This window comes from Typopeltis vanoorti, chromosome 4 (genome assembly GCF_054136105.1).
Source record: "Typopeltis vanoorti isolate ZY-2024b chromosome 4, IOZ_Tvanoo_1.0, whole genome shotgun sequence".
NCBI classification, from domain to species: Eukaryota; Metazoa; Arthropoda; class Arachnida; order Uropygi; family Thelyphonidae; genus Typopeltis; species Typopeltis vanoorti.
Genome location: NC_143552.1, coordinates 55,212,909 through 55,235,275, shown reverse-complemented (window position 1 = coordinate 55,235,275; position 22,367 = coordinate 55,212,909). Strand labels below are relative to the sequence as shown.

Here is a 22,367-nt window from a genome sequence, read left to right as displayed (position 1 = left end):
TGCGACTGTCCGCCATGTGCTGGTCTCCAGCCTGACAGCCTTCTTGGTAGTTACTTCTACCACAACATAATATTTCACAGTCGCAGTTTTCACTCATGCTCTTAGAATAACAAAAAAGTAGTACTTGGACAAACAAAATATACATATTAAAAAATGAACACTTAAGAGGTATATATATATATATATATCTATATATATATAATAGTAAGAAGAGCCTTCTTCGGCTCTCAAAATGTCCTCAAGTTGTCAAGAACTTTGCTGGCTCTAACCAACAGGTCACGGGTTCGAATCCTGCTGTGGGCATGGATGTTTGTGATTGTCTTTAGGTGGGAGATAAATTTCATTGCCCAGCATGAGACCACCGCCCTGCTTATTGTAGACCTGAAGGGGCTTGAAAAAGTTCAGTGTTTGGTCTCTAAAGCAGGATTTCCATAATATGTGAAAATAAATAAAAAATTACAAAAATATATATAAAATTGATAAAAATGAAAAAAAAAAAAAAAAAATTTCTTACTCCATCCACAGTACAAATGCACTATAGGTTTACTAATAACAATAACCTTTTGTGGGTGGGAGCCACATAAAAGGAACAGAGATATAGGAGTGCTGTATCATGCAGATTAATGCATAGAATTCTGTAGCAAACTGCTTACTGCACATTCCATAGATGTTTTGAGTTGATGTCCAGCAACTCAGCAGGTCCTCATGTGCGGTAATGTTAACAATTGTGGCTATTTTCATATATCTTCATTATGCTATGACATTAAGATGCTGCTCCACTGATATCACAGAAATTAACACGTTGAAAGGAAAAAAAACACTTCCCACAATAGTGTTTCATATTTCCAAATGCAATGAGTCCATGATTCACATTATAGTTGGCATACCTAGCCCTGCACAGAAGAATTGAAATGCAGCAGAGCAATCTTTTTCCCCAACTTCTGAGTTGGGGGAAAAAGATGAGTGTAAGTGTTTGTCTGCTATACTCATAGATGTTATTGTCTTTTATTTATAACCTAATTAATCTCATGCATTGTGGACTTCAATATGTTCCTTTGCAGTGCACTATACAACAGTCAAATGGCAAAGTTGACCTGCCTGTAAGACTTCAGGATTCTTGTAATCCTCTGCTGACCTTTCACATATCAATAAGAGTACACTGAGTAGATATTTTATAGTTGTCAGACGGTTCTTCTCAGTACACTAAACACTGTTGTGTGTGAACAATACAGGACTCTTGATGTTCAAAAATGCAACCAGTTAAATGATTATCAGTTTCTGATTAAATCACTCCAGCTATTGTTTTGCAGATGATTTCTTTCTGTCTTGTCTCCTTTCTATTTTTTCACAATTCTTCTGTTGCCACAGGTACTGTTTCACCTTGACATCATAATTCCTTCACTTTCCTCAAAGTCCTATAGACAACATCTATTCACAGTCCAACTACAAAAACAAGCTCCTCTTCCATTCCATTGATTTTCTTAAACGGTTCTGGAATGACTAAAACCTCTAGTTATTCAAAAAAAAGTTCCTCCTCTTTCAAAAAAAACATTTTGATTATTCTGGTATCTACAGCATCCCTTACTTGTGTAAACTAATTTTGGACAAACTGAAATAACAGCAAAAATAACTGTTTGGAAGAACACAGAAATTAAGTCCATTATCAGAATTACAGGGTTGCAATCCTAGCTCGCCTCTTCATGGTACATCCTGGATAATGCTAAATGAGCTAGAGTGACCTTGGCAGCCAGTCTATCCATGGATCTCCTGGCTACTAACTACATGAAGCAATCAGAAGTGAATGGTTTGAAGAACCAACTGACTAGAAATCTCAGACCCCAAGTCCAAATTGTCAAATTAATATCAAAGGAATTAGCAAATCAAAATGTGAATACCTTTCAAAATTCCTTCTTGACCAAAATATAGACATTGTACTCCTCCAGGAAACACATGCCGCTACTGAAGAAGACTTGTACAGAAGAGGGAGAATATACGGATATATAATGGTGGTAAGTTGTAGAAGCAACTTACCACCATTCATAGCAACATGCGTCTGCAACAACATGAACCAGATCGAACTTGTTACTGCATTGAGTGATGATGATATCAGCTTGGTAGTGATGAAGTTGGGCGAACTGACACTTGCTAATGTCTACAAGCCACCAAAAATTCAATGGCCTCAACAAGTCCTCCCTCTTTTGAGTCACCCAACTATATATATGAGAGACTTCAATAGCCACCATGAGTTATGGAAGTATGCTCAGAATGATGAATGCAGCATGGCCCTTGCTGACTGGGCTGAGGCCTCCAACATATACTTGGTCTTTGATGCTAAAGAATGTGGCACCTTCAGCAGCATGAAGAAGAGACTATAATCCTGACCTCTGCTTCGTCACCTCTCACAACATGAATGAACCTCTACCTGCTCAAAGATCGGTGACTTCCCTCACAGCCAACACCGACCATTCCTCATTGATGTAGGCATAAAAATACCTCTTGTCTAATCAATTCCCCACACGAGATGGAATCTTTGAAGAGCTGACTGGGAAAAATATGCCGTTGACCTTGACAAGTGTGTTCGTTTCATACCTCCTGTACCCAATAATTACAATCAATTTGTAAGAGTTGTCATCTCTACAGACAAAAAACATCTTCAGGGACTACAGAAAGGAGTATCCCTGGATGGAACGAATGGGGTGAACAGCTCTACGAGAAATTTATGGAGTAGTGATCTGAAAATCTGAGAAGATCTCCTACATGACTTGGAAGCAGCAAGACAACAATGCTGGATCGAAACAGTCAAGGGATTGGAAACTCTCAGGCACTCCAGCAGGAAGGCCTGGAGTGTATTACGGAAGCTAGGAGGTGCTACAACGATGACTACTAAAAAGACAGATGTCATACCAAACCAAGTTGCTAACCCTGTTACTAGAATCTCGAGGTGCCAATGTGACAGAAACCATACCATTAAAATTAAAAGAGAAGCCAGAGACTTGAAGGCAAAACTACAAGACGAATCAGAATATGCAAGACCCTTCAGCGATGAGGAAATCAACAATGCACTAGCTGATACAAATACGGGAAAGACCATGGGGTTTGACAGAGTTCATCCGGAATGTCTTATTCATGCTGGCAAAAATACCAAAAAATGGCTCGCCCGTTTCTTCTTGGAAATAATGAACACCAGTGTGTTGCCAAAGAAATTTAAGAGAGCTAAGATCATAGCCCTTCCCAAACTAGGAAAATCAACTGACAACCCACAAAACTATCGTCCAATCGCAACACTAAGACCGCGGTACAACTGCATACATCCTTAACACGTTCCAATAGAACAGGCAGGCTTTAGGCCCAATCGCAGTTGTTGTGACCAGGTTCTGGCATTGACATCATGCATTGAAGCAGGCTTTCAACGAAATCTAAAAACTTCTGTAGTTTTCCTTGATTTAACTGCTGCATACAAGCTGTCTGGAGAGAGGGCATGCTGTATAAACTAATGAAAGTCCTACCATGCCAAAGAACAATACAGCTTGTTAATAATATGCTCAGCAATAGATGTTGTTGTGTTGTCCTTGGAGAAAATATCAGTAATCAGAAGAAACTCAACAATGGCCTATCACAAGGCTCAGTACTGGCCGCTGTCTTATTTAACCTATACACAGCTGACCTGCCAGACACAGTATCTAGAAAATTCTGCTATGCAGATGACATAGCGTAAGCTACCAGAAATAGAGAACTAAGACGGACAGAGGAAACTCTCACAAACAAACCTTGCTGCTATGCATACCTACTTTATAAAATGGAGACTGCAACCAAGCCGAAGTAAAACTGAAGTGTCAACATTCCATCCCAGCAGTAAACTGGCACATGACAAGCTGAACATCCGATTTGGAAATTCAGTTCTACCATAACAAATATCCTAAATACCTAGGAGTTGCACTTGATTGCACCTTATCATATAAGAAACAAGCTGAAAACACAGCTGGAAAAATAAGAACTAGAAACAACATCATCCAGAAATTATGTGGCACTTCTTGGGGTGCAGCAGCAACCACATTAAGAATGTTCACACTGATTCGTTTTTTCGGTGGCAGAGTACTGCGCTCTAGTTTGGCTCAACAGCTGCCATACCAAACTAAGAAGTTTGGTATGGCAGCTGCTGAGCGACTTATCATTGAAACCATAAAAACAACTCCTGTTTACTGGCTTCCAATGCTGAGTAACTTAATACCACCAAACCTACGAAGACACGTTGCTCACATCTACTACGAGAATATGATAAAATACTCAGAAATACTGAATTGCCTATACACAACGACATACTAGAGCTACAGCTCAACAGACTGAAATCAAGAAAGCCCCCTCTCTGTGAAGCTAAACACCTGAGAACGACCAACTACAATACCAAAGAAAAATGGAAACGAATGTGGAGCATAAATACCAATGTCCAACTCCAAACTTGGTTTGATGGCATTGTCTCAACATCCCAGGTATGGAAATGAGCTGAAAGACATGAATAACACGCTGAACAGGATTTGCACCGGAGATGGAAGATGTGCAAGCTCTCTGTACAAGTAGGGAAAAATTCCCTCACCGGAATGTGACTGCGCACACCTGAATCAATCAATCCATCACATTTCTATTGAGTGCAGTCTTTGTGCATACACGGGTCAAAGAAACGACTTCCTGGAGGTGACAATGCCTGTTATAAATTGGATCAAACTACTTGATTTTAACTTATAAGTGTTTTGTTTGTTGAAAGTATAAGTGTCTTTGTTTTATTCTAATGGTCACTTATTACTTTTTGCATATTTATTTTGAGTTATGTTTTATAACTTTATGTAGATTGCCATATGCTAAACAAATAAATAAATAAATCAGAATTACCGCTATTCTGGCAGAGCAAACTGCACCATGGATACAAATCATTGGGTCCAATGGTTGAACATCTTTTAAACATAAGCAGATATAAAGCTCAGATTATTTCTGGAATATGACACAGCACCATAGCATTCTGCAAATTTTAATAAATTTGGCTGCCTTGCTGCTTTACCAAACATCTGGAAGTCCACCATATTAGGACCTTCAACAAGATTCCATCAATGCACCAAAGAAGGCATCAGTTAGGAATGTAGAATCCTGCCCTCCACACTCAGTCTGTGTTTGGCTTCCTGTTGGTGCACCTACATGCAAGTGTAGTATATTTCTCGTTGCTGCCCATTAAAGACAAGATATTGGTATTTAGTTAGTTAATTATTATTTCCAAGTGTGTGTGTTTTCTCCAGTATCAAACATACCAAATGTTGATACTGGAGAAAACATTTACATGAACACATCTTAAAGATATAGTAAATATGATAATACATGCCATATGCACAGTAAATTATACTGCTCAAAACAATTAGGGGATATTTTGGTTTTCTTGTAAATTATAAAGTTATGAAAATAATTTACAAATGTAACACAATTTGTAATAAATATCGATTTTTGAACAATATCTCATCAATTACATCCTATCCATAAGTAATAAATATTTATTCATGTACAAGTTACTATTATAACCCAATAGTTATAATTATCCGACAGAAACTAAAATATCCCCTAATTGTTTTGAGCAGTGATAACATATAGTAATGTATCATTTTCTTTGTCTAGGCAGTAACATCACCTTATCCTCAAGAGTGTCACTGTCTTATCCTTAAGGCAGACCTCCTAGCATCAGTTTTTTTTAACATAAACTCATGTATTAAAAAACCCAGGCAAATCTCCTCCCATTGTACCATGAAATGTCACAGCATGCCTTATTTGATCCTTTGCCAGAGGAACATAATAATAAAAAATCCTCAAATATAGTCTCAATATTACTACACCCCTGGTCCAGATAATATCAAACCCATCTATGCTAAAAACTTGTGCTTCAGAATTAACACTCAACCTATATTTTCATACTCATCTCTGGCAAACATCTAGCTTGATGTTTATCCAAACATCAAGCATTCATTTTGCCCTCATCTTTATACACTTAAAAACAATAAAGAAGTCAAAAATAACTGGCTTCTTCCCAATTTGGAGTCCACATGAATTAAGCAACAATCACCAATATGGATTATGCCCCTCTTCTGCAGCAGCAGACCTCCTAGCTAACCTCACTTTTAGCAACACGAGAAATGTTTGGAAAAACTTGTGGTTGTTCTTGTTATTTCCTAGTCATTTGATTAAATTTGACATAGAGATCCTTTCTTCAAATTACCACTTTATGGTCTCCTTCCTGCCCTTTGCAACTGTATTGCCAGTTTCCTTTCTGGTCATTCAATTTGTGTGATGGTGGATGATTTCCTATGATCAGATTTCTCTTTCACTGTGGACCCCAGAACTGTTTGTCCACAGTCTTCCTCCTACACATCAATGACCTTCTCTCACAAATCTAAAATCCTCTCCACAGTTTATATCATTCAGAAAATTGCAGATGAGTTTTCTACTATCACTCATCACCATTCTCAAGTTTAGATAATCTAGTTAATTTCAATGCTATCAAAACACAATCTTATTTCTCAGAAGAAAAATTTTACTTCACTCTCCCTTACTTTTGATTTTATCCCAATCTTCATTCAAAATCAATTTTCTTTTCCTAGGTTGACTTTCACATCAAGCTTATACTGGCACAAACACACTGGAATCTACAGCATCCTTAGTCTTAAAAAGTTTGTCAATAAAGAGGAATGGGATGTACTGTTTTTAACAAAAGTATTGACAGAACTGGAGATTAATGAGAAAAGATTCCATATGTACTGGAAGAAGAGTGAAAGCAAAGAGCCATGGATACTCTGACACTGGTGGAGAAATCTGAAGACAAAGAAGCTATGTACAAGCAGATCTATGTCAGGCTTATCAAAGCATCTGGAACCACCATAAGAATTTTCACTATGACACAAAAGGTGCTTGTGTGATAGTGAGGGATGCTACACATGTTAAAGTTTTCTTTTATGTTCCTGTGTCTGTGTATATAGAATCCACCCCCAGAAATGTCTCCAAATCATTCTATGGCTTGTGTCAAAATGTGAACATTAGCTAGAAGAACTGAATCTGCTATGGATTGGCAGAATATAAATTCCTTGTTACAAATTAACTAATAAGACTTTCAGTTGTAAACTTGACTATTGATGATTTTCACTAGTTAAAATGCAAAACGGTGTGTGTGTGTGGGGGGGCAATGGAATAATAATGCATGCTTTGATGGTTACTACTCTGAAATATGATGATGTTTAAATAAATTCTTTCAAGCCATTAAAAGACAAGTAATGAGAGTTTTTCACAATAATTAGATACTAACTGAAAGTATTACAAATTTAAAGTGTGACAAAAGTATCAAAAAGATGTGTAAGCAGTATGCTTGGAATCTTAATTTTTACAACTGTTTGGTTTTCTGTGTTTAATACAAATGCAAGTGTTATATTATTTGTAGGTCTGTACCCACCAACACATTTTCATATGTAACTAGAAAAAAACAATAATAGACAATATTAGTTACCTTGCTCTTTAACTGATGTTCTACTTTCTGGTTGTGTTCGTTCAGCTAGAACTTGGCTTGTAAATGTCATAAATTCCTGTGCACTAAGGGGAAAACAAATTTAAACAGATGAACTGAAATTAATATTGAATATACAAATTAGCTTCCTCAATACAATCATCTATATGATAAATGCAGTTCATCATCATCATCAAATTCCTGACATGTACCCTCAAGGGGGTGTACAGGATATGATAGTACTACATGAAAAATTTACATCATTACTAACTTCCTAACTACAATTTTCTTCCAAATCAGTCTGTTACTTGTCAAGACTCTGACATTATTATCAGATCTTATATTTCTATCGCCTAAGGTACTTTGTACCGTATCAATCCACCTATATCTTGGTCTTCCTCTGGGTCATTTTCCTGCCAACCTGGCAGAGAACACTTGTTTTGCTAATCTTTCCTCGCCCATTCTGTTTAAGTGACCATACCATCTGAGATTAGCTCTGCTAATGCATTCCTAGATGCTGACAATGTCAAGTTCTTTCCTAATATCCTTGTTAATAATATGATATTGTCATTGATGCCATCTGTTCACGCCTCTAATCTTTCTCAGGACTCTCATATCTGCGGTCTCTAGTCTTTGGTCAAGTGTTTTACTTCTGACCCAGCTCTCAGATCCATAAGTTAAAACCGGTTTGAACACTGTCTTGTATACAGCTAATTTAGTGTTCGACTAATTTCTCTCTCATTCCATATCAATTTATTCAATTGACTGCCTACCATACCAGCTTTGTTAATTCTGGTGTCTATTTCCATATTTAATTTACCATCTTCAATAAAAATTGTGCCAAAGTAGCTGAAATGTTTTACTTGTTCCATGACATTTTCAACAATTCTACCTATTTTCATTGTCTTTTTATTGCTGACCTTCATACCATATCTATTACAACAGTTATTCAATTTAGTCAGGGAATCTTGCAAACTTGTAGCGGATAACATCATCCGCATAAAGCAAAGAGCTGACATTAACATCTCTCTTCAATTTCAATATGAAATTGAATTTCATATTGAAAAGAATAATATGTAAGAAAGTTTTAAAGCGAATAAAAGTTGAGCAGCTCTCAGATGTGAACTGTAGACTAAAATACACAAAGATTATTGAAGAAAAAATGAAAGAGTTTGAGAACTGGAACCAAACCTTGGAGATTCAGTGGCAAGCCTTGAAGAAAACCCTGATTGATTCACCCAGAGAGGCATGTGGTGAGGTTGTCTGCAAAGATAGAAAAATCAGCTCCATGGTGGACACAGGAAGTTAAAGAGGCAGTGAAGGAAAAGAAGAAAGCATATCAATAGTTCCTGCTGCCTTTCCACATTTCAAGCCTTTGATGGCTTTTTCTACTTCAAGTATGGATATGTATTCTTGACGGTATGCCTGTTGAGTGTTTTTTACCACTGTGCTATCACTGCTTCTTTTATTTAGCAATTTTTTGAAGTAATTATTCCATACTTCAAGGATATCTTTTTCTCCTGTTTTCATATCACCTTCATCATCTCTAACTCCTTTTACAGCACTCTTTCCTCCATTCCTAAGCTTCTTCAATAACCTCCAGAATATTTTGCCACCTTCTTGATATTTATTTTCTATGTTCTTGCCAAAATCCTCCCATGACTTTTGTTTAGCTAGTTTTACACACTGTTTAGCTTTCTTACATTTGTCTCTGTATTCTCTAAGAGCAAAAGCTGACTTATTTGCCAGGAACTTTTGATATGCTTTCTTCTTTTCCTTCACTGCCTCTTTAACTTCCTGTGTCCACCATGGAGTTCCGATTTTTCTATCTTTGCAGACAACCTCACCACATGCCTCTCTGGCTGAATCAATCAGGGTTTTCTTCAAGGCTTGCCACGGAATCTCCAAGGTTTGGTTCCTGTTCTCAAACTCTTTCATTTTTTCTTCAATAATCTTTGTGTATTTTAGTCTACAGTTCACATCTGAGAGCTGCTCAACTTTTATTCGCTTTAAAACTTTCTTACATATTATTCTTTTCAATATGAAATTCAATTTTATCCTGCTCAAGACTAAATAGTGATCGCTTCGAATTTCAAATCCTCTGTACACTCTGGAGTCCTGCACCTGGGAGAAAACATCACTATCAACAATAACATAGTCAATGAGACTTTCTTATTCCTTGCCTCTTCTCTCCATGTGAATTTGTGCACATTTTTATGTTGGAACATGGTGTTAGTAAAAGCCAGTCCATATCCTGAGCAGAAATCCAACAGGTATTTGCCATTATTATTAGCTTTGCTCTTTTCTCCAAATTTTCCCAAAACATTTTTGTATGTCTGACAATCACTTCCTACTCTGCTATTTAGATCCCCAACAAGGACCAACTTTTCCTTTTTCATTGTGTCAGTTGCTTTTTCTAAAGCATCAAAAAATTCCTCCACTTCTACCTTAGTAGAACCTTCTGTGGGACCATAGGCACAAATAAGTCTCATTGTCCAATTCCCCATTCTGATATTTGCCCACATCACTACTTTAGACTGTCTGCATTCAAGAAGATTAGCCTCGTATTTTGTGTTGAATACTATGGCTACTCCTTTTCCTTGATTGTCATTTCCTGTTTATAACATTTTGTATTTATTGCTCCGAAAGATCTCACCAGTTTTTGTCTTTTTTGTTTCAGTCACCCCTATTATGTTGATCTGGTACTTATCTAATTCTTCAGCTAGCTTCATTTCTTTGCCATTCAGGCTTCTTATGTTTATAGTACTGATCTTTAACTCTGATGTTGAGTTGGGGTATGCTTTCAGATTTATTCGGGTAAATGTTTTAATTATTTTTATGCCACATACAGAAGAGGAGAAAAAAAAATCAATAAAATTTGTAACAAGCTTTATGAAGTATTTAATAAAAATAATAATGATTATGGAATACTGGCTACAGGCAGAATTTTCATAATTCTGCTCATATGCATAAATGATATCAGTTACTATTCTTTCTTTTGAGGTTACACGGTGCTCAGCATTCATAGTGAAGAATTCATTGAGACAACACGTGTTAGAATAATTACTTTACTTATTTTACCATACTTTCTTAATGATAAGTAAAGTGACTATTAAATTATTTAAGGAATTTACAACATATACTGGAATATTAATTAAAAGAAACTTTAATAAATACTTCCTATATTTCGGCAATGTCACATTGCCATCTTCATGGGAACATACAAATAGGAAACGTGCACGCAGGCACTACTACAAAAAGCAAATGAGGCAGAAGATAAGAAATTATTGTTGTTCCTAAAGTCCTAATGCCCCTAGCGGGCTATATTGGGTTGTCTTGGCCAGTGGGCTGACGTTCTCATGATGTAAGTCTCCCAAATTTAGGGCAGTCTCATGCACCCAAATTTGTTGAGGTTTGGAACGTTTTTTTTAGAGCTGAGGCTGATTCTATGAATAATCTTTCATAATTAAACTTGCTGCGGTGTATTACTTTGGCTTTCTTCCAACGTATTCTGTGGCAGGTATCCAGAGCATGTCTGCAAACCCAGAATGGCTGTACTGGTGAAACCAAATGTAGTCTTTGTGTTCAGAAAATCCTGATATTCGCTGTCCTGCCTGTATGGCCAAAGTAGGACAGTTTACAGCTGAAAAGGACCTGGTATACCTCAGGTAGGTCTAGGGGAAGTGTTTGGTCTTTGGTAGAGCAGATAAGGGATACCAATTTTTTATATGGTTTGTAACAAGAAGTCAGGTCATATTTTTTAAGGATTTTGGTAATTTTTTCAGAGGTGCGCCAGATGTAGGGAATGGTGATAGATTTAGTGTAATCTTTATTGTGAAGGGGGAGGGGATTGTGGTTTGCTGGTTTTAATAATTTTTGGATTTTTTGGGGGTTGTAGCCATTGGCTAAGAAAGTATTAAGGATGTGGTTTAGTTCCGTGATTAGGACATTGTCATTTGAACAGATTATTTTCGCCCTGTTATATATTGTTTTAATAACCCCATATTGTTGTGTGTGTGGGGGGGGGGGGAATTGCTGGTGAATGTATCTGCATGTATGGGTGGGTTTTCTATAAACAGAGAAAAGCAAGGATCCAAGGATCCATCAGGCTGGCAAGTGATTAGAGTGTCTAGGAAAGGAAGGTTGTTGTTTTCCTCTTTTTCCAAGTTAAACAGGATTCTGGGGTGTTGGTTGTTTAAGTGTGTTAAGAAGGAGTGGAGTATCTGAGCCATGTGGCCAAATAGCGAGCACATCATCCACATAGTGAAGCCAAACAGTAGGTTTTTGTGGAACAGAGTTTAAGGCTTTCTCTTCAAAAGTCTCCACTCTACCAAAGACTAACCACTTCCCCTAGACCTATCAGGTCCCTTGCAGATGTAAACTTCTTAAGGAATGTAGTGTTTTTCTTTTCAGAAGGAGATATGTTGGAAGGAGGAAGCTTGGCTTTAAGTAACGTAGACGCAACCTCAAGGCGGAGAGAATTAGCCTTTTCACTGGAGAGATGACTTAGGTTCCGTTCGATGTTAACGAGGAAATCTAAATAAGGAATCTTTTTAGGGACTATAGCAAAATCATGTCCTTTTGAGAGAATGAGTATTTCACTACTCGTTAAAGGGCGACCGAACAAGTAGACGACCCAATTATCTGGAACATGGAAAGGCTTGATTTGTCTAGAAACAAGGACATCGAATTTGTGGTTTAGATGTTGATTCTATTTTTTAAATGAACATTGTATCCACTGAGGATAATCTGTTAATTTCAGACTGAAATATTAAAATGGCAAAATATTAAAATATTCTTGTGCTAACGTGTTTATATTTCTTAATGTCACAAGTACCTCTCAAGAATAGAATTTCCTACACGGGGAAAGCTTTACCAAAAAAACAGTAAACTATCTGTAATACAAGATAAGCTATGAGAGGATCATTTTTCTAAAAAATGCCAGGACAATCAGATTATTCCTAACTTCACGAAGATTAAAGGAACCAGTAAATCTCATGGAGCTCATAAAATCTACAGGAACACCAGCTTAGCTGTAATCCATAATCAACTCAGAGCAGCTAAACATGAACTTGCTATTAACATTCGTCGAGTTGCTGATCTCCGAACTTTTGTCTCCGCAAACTCTCCAACTCTCCAACATAGTTATTAATGTGGCTAAATGCTCTATACAACATTCATTTAAAAAAACAGAATCGGCATCTAAACTGCAAATTGGAAATCATTAATTAACACGTGTAAAATTAAAGACTTGTCCTATGCTAGCAATCATATACAGAGTTTATACAATGATACTCGTGATTAGACTATCATTCCAGCCTTTTCAACTAGATATTAACTGCTGCTGGAAAACATTTTTTTTTTTTGCCATTTTTTTTATTTATTTTAAGTAACCTCCTGATGATGCTGTTAGTCATACATATAGAAAGTGAAACATGTAGAGGGAAATAAATCTACTATAAATAAATAATTGCATATCAGTTAAAAATCTGGTTATTATCAATCAGTTTCTGAATTAGAAAACCCTTGGTCAATATACAGCACCAACAGAAATGTATATAGGCTACAGTCTTTTGTAGATGGGGTTCACTTAAAACGTTACTTTTAATATCTTAGAAAATACAAATAAAAATGTATAAAAAGAGGAAACTGAATGAAACTAGTTGTTTCATTCAATACACTTACTTGTTTCTTTGGAAATAATTAAATGAGCTTAAATCGCTCGCAGAGGTTAGGGTAGTTGCATTAGTAGCATGTTTATAAAGAACTGCTAAGTAGTATAGTTTCACCATGCTGTAGTATGAGAAATCCTATGTGCCAATGAATTATCTAACAGAAGAGAGGAAAAATGCGGGGAATTAAATTATCTGAATAATAATAATAATGCAATTTATTAAAAATAATAATAATAAAATCCCAATAACTTTTCTGTGGCTATTTCATAAGTTTGGCCAAGAAAAATTACAGATGCATATTTTCAAAAAAAAATAAAAAAATGCAAGCATGTGGTACAGTTAAATCATGCTATTACAAACACTGCTACAAGAAACATAAAAAAGTCTTCAAACCCTATCAATAAGCACATTGCTATTCTAAGTACTGTGCTTAATAAACGTGCTAATAAGTGTCCTACTCATACCCAAGATTTCATTCTAATTTCGCTATAGACTGAATTAAAAAAAAAAAAAAAAAATATTATAAAAACTGATATATGTTCTAGTACTGATAATGAAAGTGAAGATTGTTATTCATAACTGTTTCACAATATATGTGTCCACACGGTTAGCCTAGTGGCTACGCGCTTCGCAACCATATACATGGGGAAGGAGGGTCCTAGGTTTGATTCCCGTCCACAATGTGAGGAGCTTAAGGATCTTCCTCAGCCATAAGCCAAGTCAGCCAGTCTTGGGTGTGGACAGCAGGGTTTTTATCGTGCAAGCAGGCAAACCAGCCCCGTTACCGCACACGGATACAGTCAGGAATACTTAAGACAATGCCTCCAGCCGTAGGTCTGAATTGTCAGCTATGCCAGTACTGATATTTTGGTGGATTTGTAACCAGCCTCAAAGCATAAAATATTCCAAATCTGGTGAACATAGCAATTAACCACCTTACCGGCCATGGATCAAATACGCATCCTCACATACTTCGTATCCATCATATATTTCAATGTAATATCGATGGTATTACAATTTTAATATGCACTTCTCATCCATGATAACCCTGATGTCTATAGATGTCTTGGCCAGTAGCGTGATTAATTAGCTAGTTGTAGAAAGAATTCAAATCCTAACTGCATGGAAACTAGCATCCTAGACAATGTACTCTTCAGAGGCCAGATTAAAACAAAGTTAATTCAGAAAAGTCAGGCTAAATGTGGTTTCAGAATAACGGTCTCCCAGATTTGTGGCAAATTAATGAAGCCGGATTTGTTGCAATCTTGTGAGGTTGTATTTGGCCTCATTATCTGAGATGTATTTTTAGTGTGCCTAAATAGTCAATGTCCAAAATACATTTCTACTATACAACAGAGAGAGAAAGAGCCAACCATTCAAATGACATAGTCCTTGCTAATGAGCTTAGGCTTCACAACACTTTTTTAGGCAATGGCTAAACCTCAATAAAATACTGCACACCACCACTACCTCTTCTGCAACAAACACACAAGATCGCAACAAAGCTACTCCATTCCTTATATTCAAAGTACTTCAGAAAAGGTAGCTAAGTAAGTTCACAAATATAATCTCCATACCACTTTCAAACCACACATCCAACTAGAAACCTTCATCTGCTTTTCCAAGGCTCAGCTTTATTCTCTGGTGCATCCTGAAGTGTCAAGTTCCTTATGCCTTACTCTGGACAGATTGGTAGATCTGTTAACATCTGTCTTGAGTTGAAGAATGGAGTATCCTGTGATCATCTATATCACAAGTCACGACTAGTAGACCAGGCTCTGGACGTTTCCTTCACACAGGATTAAACTGAGTAAGACAACTATGCTACACTGGAGTTGCTGCAGGTCTGAGATTATTTTTCAAATCAGTATTAACTATGAAGTACACCCCTATCTCTACAAATACAGCTACATTAATTTGCCAAAGAGTTGAGAAACCATCATTCATGCGACTTTTCTGAATTAACTTCATTTACACAGTATAGGTCATACAGAGGGGGGGGGGGGGGTAGTTTGTTAGGATATTAGTTCTTTTTCAGTTACAATTTCAACTGTTTCTATGACTAAGTGCTAAGTATTTACCACATTTGAAATTTTGTGATCTGAAGATGGTTAGAAATCCAACAAAATATCAGTAAGATAAGTAAATTAATCATTTTCTTCTGATGTTGTTTACAATGTTAAAAATGATGAAATGGAATTGCTGAATTAAATAACAATTAAATATGATAGGAATTAAATAATTAAATATGAATTAATTCATTTGATTTTGTTTTTTCAAAAACAAAATCAAATGTCATTATTTAAAAAAAAATCACAAAATCTATGAGGGCAGTCTAAAGTTCTCAACCTAACAATGAAAAAACACATTTATAATTTCGAAATTATTTTTATTTTTCAACATAATCTCCCTTAAGACATACATTTATTCCAGCGATGCTCCAGTGCCATTATCCCTTCCCTATAGTGGTTCTCAGTAAGATCTGCAAAATACCCCTCTACAGCTGCAATCACCTCTTGATTCGAAGAAAAATGCTGACCAGTGAGGAAGAGTTTTAGCTCTGAGAAGAGACAGAAGTCAGAAGGAGCCAAATCTGGGGAATAGGGTGAATGTTCCAACAATTCATAGTGCAGATCTCTTTATTTTCCCATTGCCAAAACACCTTTGGGGCAGGTGCATTATCCTGATGAAAGATGATTTTTTTCATCTGCAAACCAGCCTTTTCTCATGAATTTTTTCGTCTAGTCTGGTTAAAAGATCGGAATAATATTCCCCAGTTATTGTTTTACCCTTTTCAAGATAATTAATAAACAAAATGCTTTTAGCATCCCAAAACACCAAATGCCGTGACCTTTCCTGCTGATGGAACCGACTTTGTCTTCTTTGGCGCTGAACAACCAGCTTCTGTCCACTGTTTTGATTCTGGTGTGTAATGGTCAATCCTAGTCTCATCCACAGTAATAAATTGACGCACAAAATTAGTTTTATTCTCGCTAAAATGTTCCAAGATCTGCTGTGAGCAAGCGCAGAATCCATTTTGCACAAAGCTTTTTCATATGCAATTCTTCATGCAAAATATATCCTACATGTTCTTTTGAAATGTCTATAGTCACAGCAATTTCACGCGCTTTGACTCGCCAGTCATCCAATACCATATCGTACACTTGATCAATGATGTCTGGTGTTGTTACACTTTTTGGACATCCTTCACGTGGATCATCTTCAACGCTGGTACGACCACATTTAAACTCAGCAGCCCATTTCTTAATTGTCGAAAATGAAGGAGAAGAGTATCCATAAACTTTTATGAACTTCGAATGAATTTCTTTTGGCATTAAACCTTCTTTTACAAAGAATTTTATAACCACACGATACTCAATTTTATCCATTTCAAGGGATACAGATAACACTTTTGCTTCAGACAGCTGTATAAAATGAACTACTTGATAAAATGACTTGCAATTTCACATGGATGCTTATGACAGATGTACCAACTTAGGAAAAAAAAATCTTGCCGATAGTGTTGCCATCTATGGTCAAGGCCGAGAACTTTTCAGACCACCCTCATATCTACTCTTGCCTTGGCTGTCTTCTTCTATTTATACCATCAATTGTACCAAACATCAAGGTTATGATCTTTCTACTGTTATCCAATCTGCAGATATGTCAAAAAAAAAAAAAAAAACTTTAGTTTCCTTTGAATTCTTTTCTGCATTATATTCTCTTTGCAGTTTACTCTGCAATACACTTCTTTATTTGTTATCTTTTGCACTCATTCAGTTCATAGAATCTTTCTATAACATGTTCTTTCAAAAGCCAATATTCGTCTAATAGTCTTGACCATTATCCATGTCTCGCAACCATAGAGAGCACTTGTGAATATGCACGTTTCTAGCAGTACAGGCATTTCCCCCATAACACCTGTTACTTTATATTATTACACCAGATAACTGACACAAAAATGGCCTTTAACAAATCAATGCTGATTCTCACAGATAACATTACCCCTGTCTACCCAATTTTGTATATCATCTCCAACATCTTAAATACTGAAAAATACAATGTTTTCTATAGTTTGATACTTCCATTCCATCACCAACCTGTAATGGAAAGATGGCCATTCTTTGGCCATCTTTCCTATAGCTCAACTTTCATTGAACAGCCAGGTCAATAGACGTGCCATTTCTTCAGAATATACACTTAAAACCTGTGGTGAAATCTTATCCAGTTCCTTTGTTTAACTGACTTCCTGACTACTTAGTATTCAAAACATTCTGCTCATATACTTCTAAACCTTGAACACTCCGATCCTTCTAGTAATAAAACCTGCTTTTCCAGAATGAAATACCCAATAAGGTGTTCGTTAATCAACTTCACTATGTTGTCTGCACTACAATGTCATTATTCCACAATCAAAGTATGACTATCAATTTACCAAAAATCTGGGAGTCAGTCATTTTAATATCAAATTAGTACTTGTTAAACTCTGTCTCTTTATCCAGCAATAGATGGTGCCAGTTAGGACCTTAGTTCTTTGTTGTCCATTACAATCATTTCTCACTATTAACTAATTGTTCTTGTTCACATACTGTGACAAACTGTTTTGTGATCTGAAGATGTTAGGCATAACATCAGCAAAATATGAGCATATAAGTAAATAAATATTTATTTTCTTATTATTCTTGTGTTGTGAATTAATACCATTATAAAAAAAAACTTAACATTTTTATCTTCAAGTGAAAATCTGATCGGAATTCAGCTTGCTCGTTTCCAAATTTCTGCCCCATGATTTTTCTTAGTATGTTTACATAAATCTAACATGGAACACTCAGTAGAGAAATTTCTCTGTAATTCTAACATTGTTTTATTTCTCTTTTTACAAAGACACTATGAGAACACTACCCTAATCATCTGAAATTTGACCTTCTGACCATACATACCATCTAAATTATGCAATACAGTTATAACTTTTATACCCAGATTTCAGCTTTTCCAGTTGATCATCTACTTCGGCTGCCTTTCCACATTTCAGGTTGATGGGAAATTTCTACCTGAAGTAATGTATACTCCCAATTGCATTCTTCTTCTTAAATAATTTCTTTCACTGTTTTCTATAAATGCTTGTTTCATTTAATAGCCTTTATCATCTGATTCCTTTTACAGTATTCTTTCCTCCATTTCTAAGCTTTTTTGCTAGCCACTGCAACATTTTGCCACCTTACTGATATTTATCTTTTATATTACCAAAGTCTTTCCATGACTTTTGTTAGGCTACTTTTGTACCCTGCTTCACTTTTTTTACATTTTTCTCTGTATTCTCTGGGAGCACATGCTGACTTAGTTGCTAGGAACTTTCGGTACACTATCTTCTTTTCCATAATTGCTTCTACTAAGTACACCCTGATGTTGTGATGTTTCTATTATTTACTGCCACATGCTTCTTTGTATATTCGTGAAAAATTACCAGCTATCAAATCAATGATCTAAACCAGGCATGGCCAACTTCATTCTATACGAGGGCCAATATATGATGAGTGGTAGCGGCACGGGCCGCACACTTTTAGACAGAACTTAAATAAAAATAAACTCTGCATTTTTTCAAGGCAATAGTTATATGTATTGAATTACTATTATTGGTAAATCATTTTACTACTGGGAGAACAATATAAAATACTGGACTGATTTAAATATAAGTTGTTAAATTAAATTTAATTACATATTTCTGGTTTTTTTACATGTAACACAACTTAATGAGAACACTGGGCGTCAATGTGTGGCAACAAGTTCATCAAAGTCGATTTTCAACGATGACTAATAGCTAAATAACTCGAAACTAATAGCTAAATTGATAATACATATAATTTAATATAGTTTTATCCTGCCATGGGCCGCACAAAATCACGTTACGGGCTGCATGCCTGCTGTTGGCCACCTATGATCTAAATAATGTAAAAGTGCCCATATGTAATATTAGTAATCGTTAATTCTAAAATACTACTATGCTGTACTTATGCCCACCAGCAGACACAAATGTTAACCTCCCTGCTGGCTGAAGTGAATCAAATATATTGACAACTATATGATTTTTTAAGGATGAACCCACAAATGGATTTCTAACTTTTATAATGCAATTACTTTACTCAGCTTTTAATCCCTTAATAGCAGAGCCATTAATATTTTAACTCAAATGGAATTGCTATCTTCAAACACAACTTAAACCATTCTACTTGGCATGTGATTAATCAGGAACTGTTTTTCAGTATTTTAACTTTTGCCTTTCATTTGTTTGTTCACAAGAGATAAAAATAAATTTCATTTTAAAAGGTGGGGGGGGGGGAGTGCAGGGATTTAAATAACATCTACTTCAAAATGTAACCTTAAATCAATTTTAACAATAACTTTATTAAACACTGGCAATAATCTGTTTTCTCAAATCAGTGAAGTGGAACCATTTTATTCAGGTTCAATTTAGAATAATTACTTTTTTTTTTTTTCCTACCTTGTCTACCAACTGGCAAACTGCTTTCCCACCATGGTTGAATAATTTAGGGATTACTGCATATGGACATATGCTTGCTATAATGCTCATAATGCTTAGTTTTAATTATACTGCTGTTTATCTTATGAACAACATGTCAAATTACATTACTTTCTTATGAATACTGTGACCAATTTTTAAAATGCAGCAAAATGATAGGCAGTAATATTTCAGGAGAACATTACCATTTCAGTCTGAGCTTAAAAATCCAACAGATGATTTTTTTTTATAGGGTGATCAATTTCAATAAATATTTAATGCTTAAACAAAGATTCAGTGGCAAGCCTTGAAGAAAACCCTGATTGATTCAGCCAGAGAGGCATGTGGTGAGATTGTCTGCAAGGATAGAAAAATCAGAACTCCATGGTGGACACAGGAAGTTAAAGAGGCAGTGAAGGAAAAGAAGAAAGCATACCAAAAGTTCCTGTCAAATAAGTCAGCTTGTGCTCTTAGAGAATATAGAGACAAATGTAAGAAAGTTAAACACTGTGTGGAACTATCTAAGCAAAAGTCATGGGAGGACTTGGATAACAATATAGAAAATAGATATCAAGAAGGTGGCAAGATATTCTGGAGGTTGTTGAAGAAGCTCAGAAATGGAGGAAAGAGTGCTGTAGCAGGAATTAGAGATGATAAAGGTGACATGAAAACAGGAGATAAAGATATCCTTGAAGTATGGAGTAATTACTTCGAAAAATTGCTAAATGAAACAAGCAGTGATGACAGCACAGTGGTAAAAAACACTCAAAAGTCATACAGTCAGGAATACATATCCATACTTGAAGTAGAAAAAGCCATCAAATTCTTGAAATGTGGAAAGGCAGCAGGAGTAGATGATATTCAACCAGAAATGCTGAAGTATGATGGTATAAAAGTCTTACAGTGACTGCACTGCATAGTTCAGAAAACCTGGACAGAGGGACGAATTCCTGATGATTGGAGTAGAACTCTAATAGTACCCATATATAAAAAGGGAAATAAAACTGAATGTGAGAATTACAGAGGTATTTCCCTACTGAGTGTTCCTGGCAAGATCTATGCAAGTATACTTGAGAAATGGTTGAGAAGAATTGTGGAAAAAAAGCTTGGTGAAGAGTAAGCTGGATTCAGGCCAAATAGAGGCAGTCAGGCTCAGATCTTCACTTTATGACAAATAGTTGAAAAAGCATGGGAATATATCAAGGATCTCTATTTAAGTTTTGTCGATCTGGAAAAGGCATATGACAAGGTGCCAAGAGAGAAGCTATTCAATACACTACAGTTATATGGTGTCAATGGGGCATTATATCAAGCGATACTTAGTCTTTATTTGAATTGTAAGTCGGCAGTTAGAACTGACTGCTGACTTACAACTAACTTTAAACCAAGATGGTTTCATGTTAAATCTGGTGTGAGACAAGGATGTACATTATCCCCTCTGTTATTCGTTATCTATATGGATCACATTATGAATGAAAGTGGTATTAAACATGATATCAGAATTGGAGATGTTAATATCAGCTCTTTGCTTTATGCGGACGATGTTATGCTTCTAAATAAATCCGCTACAAGTTTGCAAGATTCCCTGACTAAATTGAATAACTGTTGTAATAGATATGGTATGAAGGTCAGCATTAAAAAGACCCAGAGGAAGACCAAGATATAGGTGGATTGATACAGTACAAAGTGCCTTAGATAGAAATATAAGATCTGATAATGCAAGCATCTTGATAAGTAACAGACTGATTTGGAAGAAAATTGTAGATAGGAAGTTAGTAATGATGTAAATTTTCATGTAGTACTATCATATCCTGTACACCCCCCTTAAGGGTACATGTCAGGAATTTGATGATGATGACAATGCAAAATATATACTGAAAATACCCAGAAAAGTTTTATTCCTTTTAAATTATTATTTCTCTAACATCTCCATGAAGTCAAAATACTCATCACAGGAAAACACCAACCACTGTTCACATAATACGTATATCTCTCCTTGAACTCATTCACTGATGAAGTACTCAACCACCTCTGGAAATCCATTCCACCTGTCATCACCACCCTCCAAGGAAAAATTTATTCCTTAACACCCTTGCCAACTACACTCTTATACAAATTTCAGGGGTGATGACCAACTGTTCTCTCCCTTCCTGACACATACTGAAAGTCTTTGGTGTGAATCCAATAAAAGTCATTTAATAACATTATTATCATCATCATAGGACTCCATGGAGTCACATATACTCATCTAGAAAGGTCCTCTTTGTCATACACACAGATCATCATATAATGCCTTAAACATATTCAAATTCTTTACGGACAACATATTCTCAGGCAATGCATTCCAATCATACACAACTCTCCATACAAAAAAAAAAAAAAAAAATTCTCACTCCCCTGATCACACTCTCTTTATATAGCTTCCAAAGATGACCTTTTGTTCTCCTCCCACCATTTTATGAAAAAATCTCTTCAATGATTACTATAACAACCCCTTACTAACTTGTACATCTCTATTATATCACCCCTCTTCCTCTATCCACTAGACTAAAAATTGCATCATCCCAATCTTTCTTCATATTCACATTCCAGAAATCAGAAACCATTTTTGGTCAAATGCCTCTGGACCCTCTCCAACATCTATTCATCCTTT

At 35.9% G+C, this 22,367-nt stretch overlaps 1 protein-coding gene across 3 annotated transcripts in view; it reads right to left on the bottom strand.

Annotated features, from left to right (window-relative positions):
- Nucleotides 1-22,367, bottom strand: part of LOC150107317 (synaptobrevin homolog YKT6-like) — a 108,653-nt gene that overhangs the window by 74,618 nt on the left and 11,668 nt on the right. For all 3 annotated transcript variants that reach the window (XM_090391181.1, XM_090391183.1, XM_090391182.1), the window contains exons 2-3: nt 13,208-13,351; nt 7,526-7,608 (exon numbers count right to left, since the gene is read on the bottom strand). In XM_090391181.1, coding sequence (XP_090247307.1) covers nt 7,526-7,608; nt 13,208-13,314 — 190 coding nt within the window. In that variant the 5' untranslated portion in view covers nt 13,315-13,351. The remainder of the gene's footprint in view (nt 1-7,525; nt 7,609-13,207; nt 13,352-22,367) is intronic.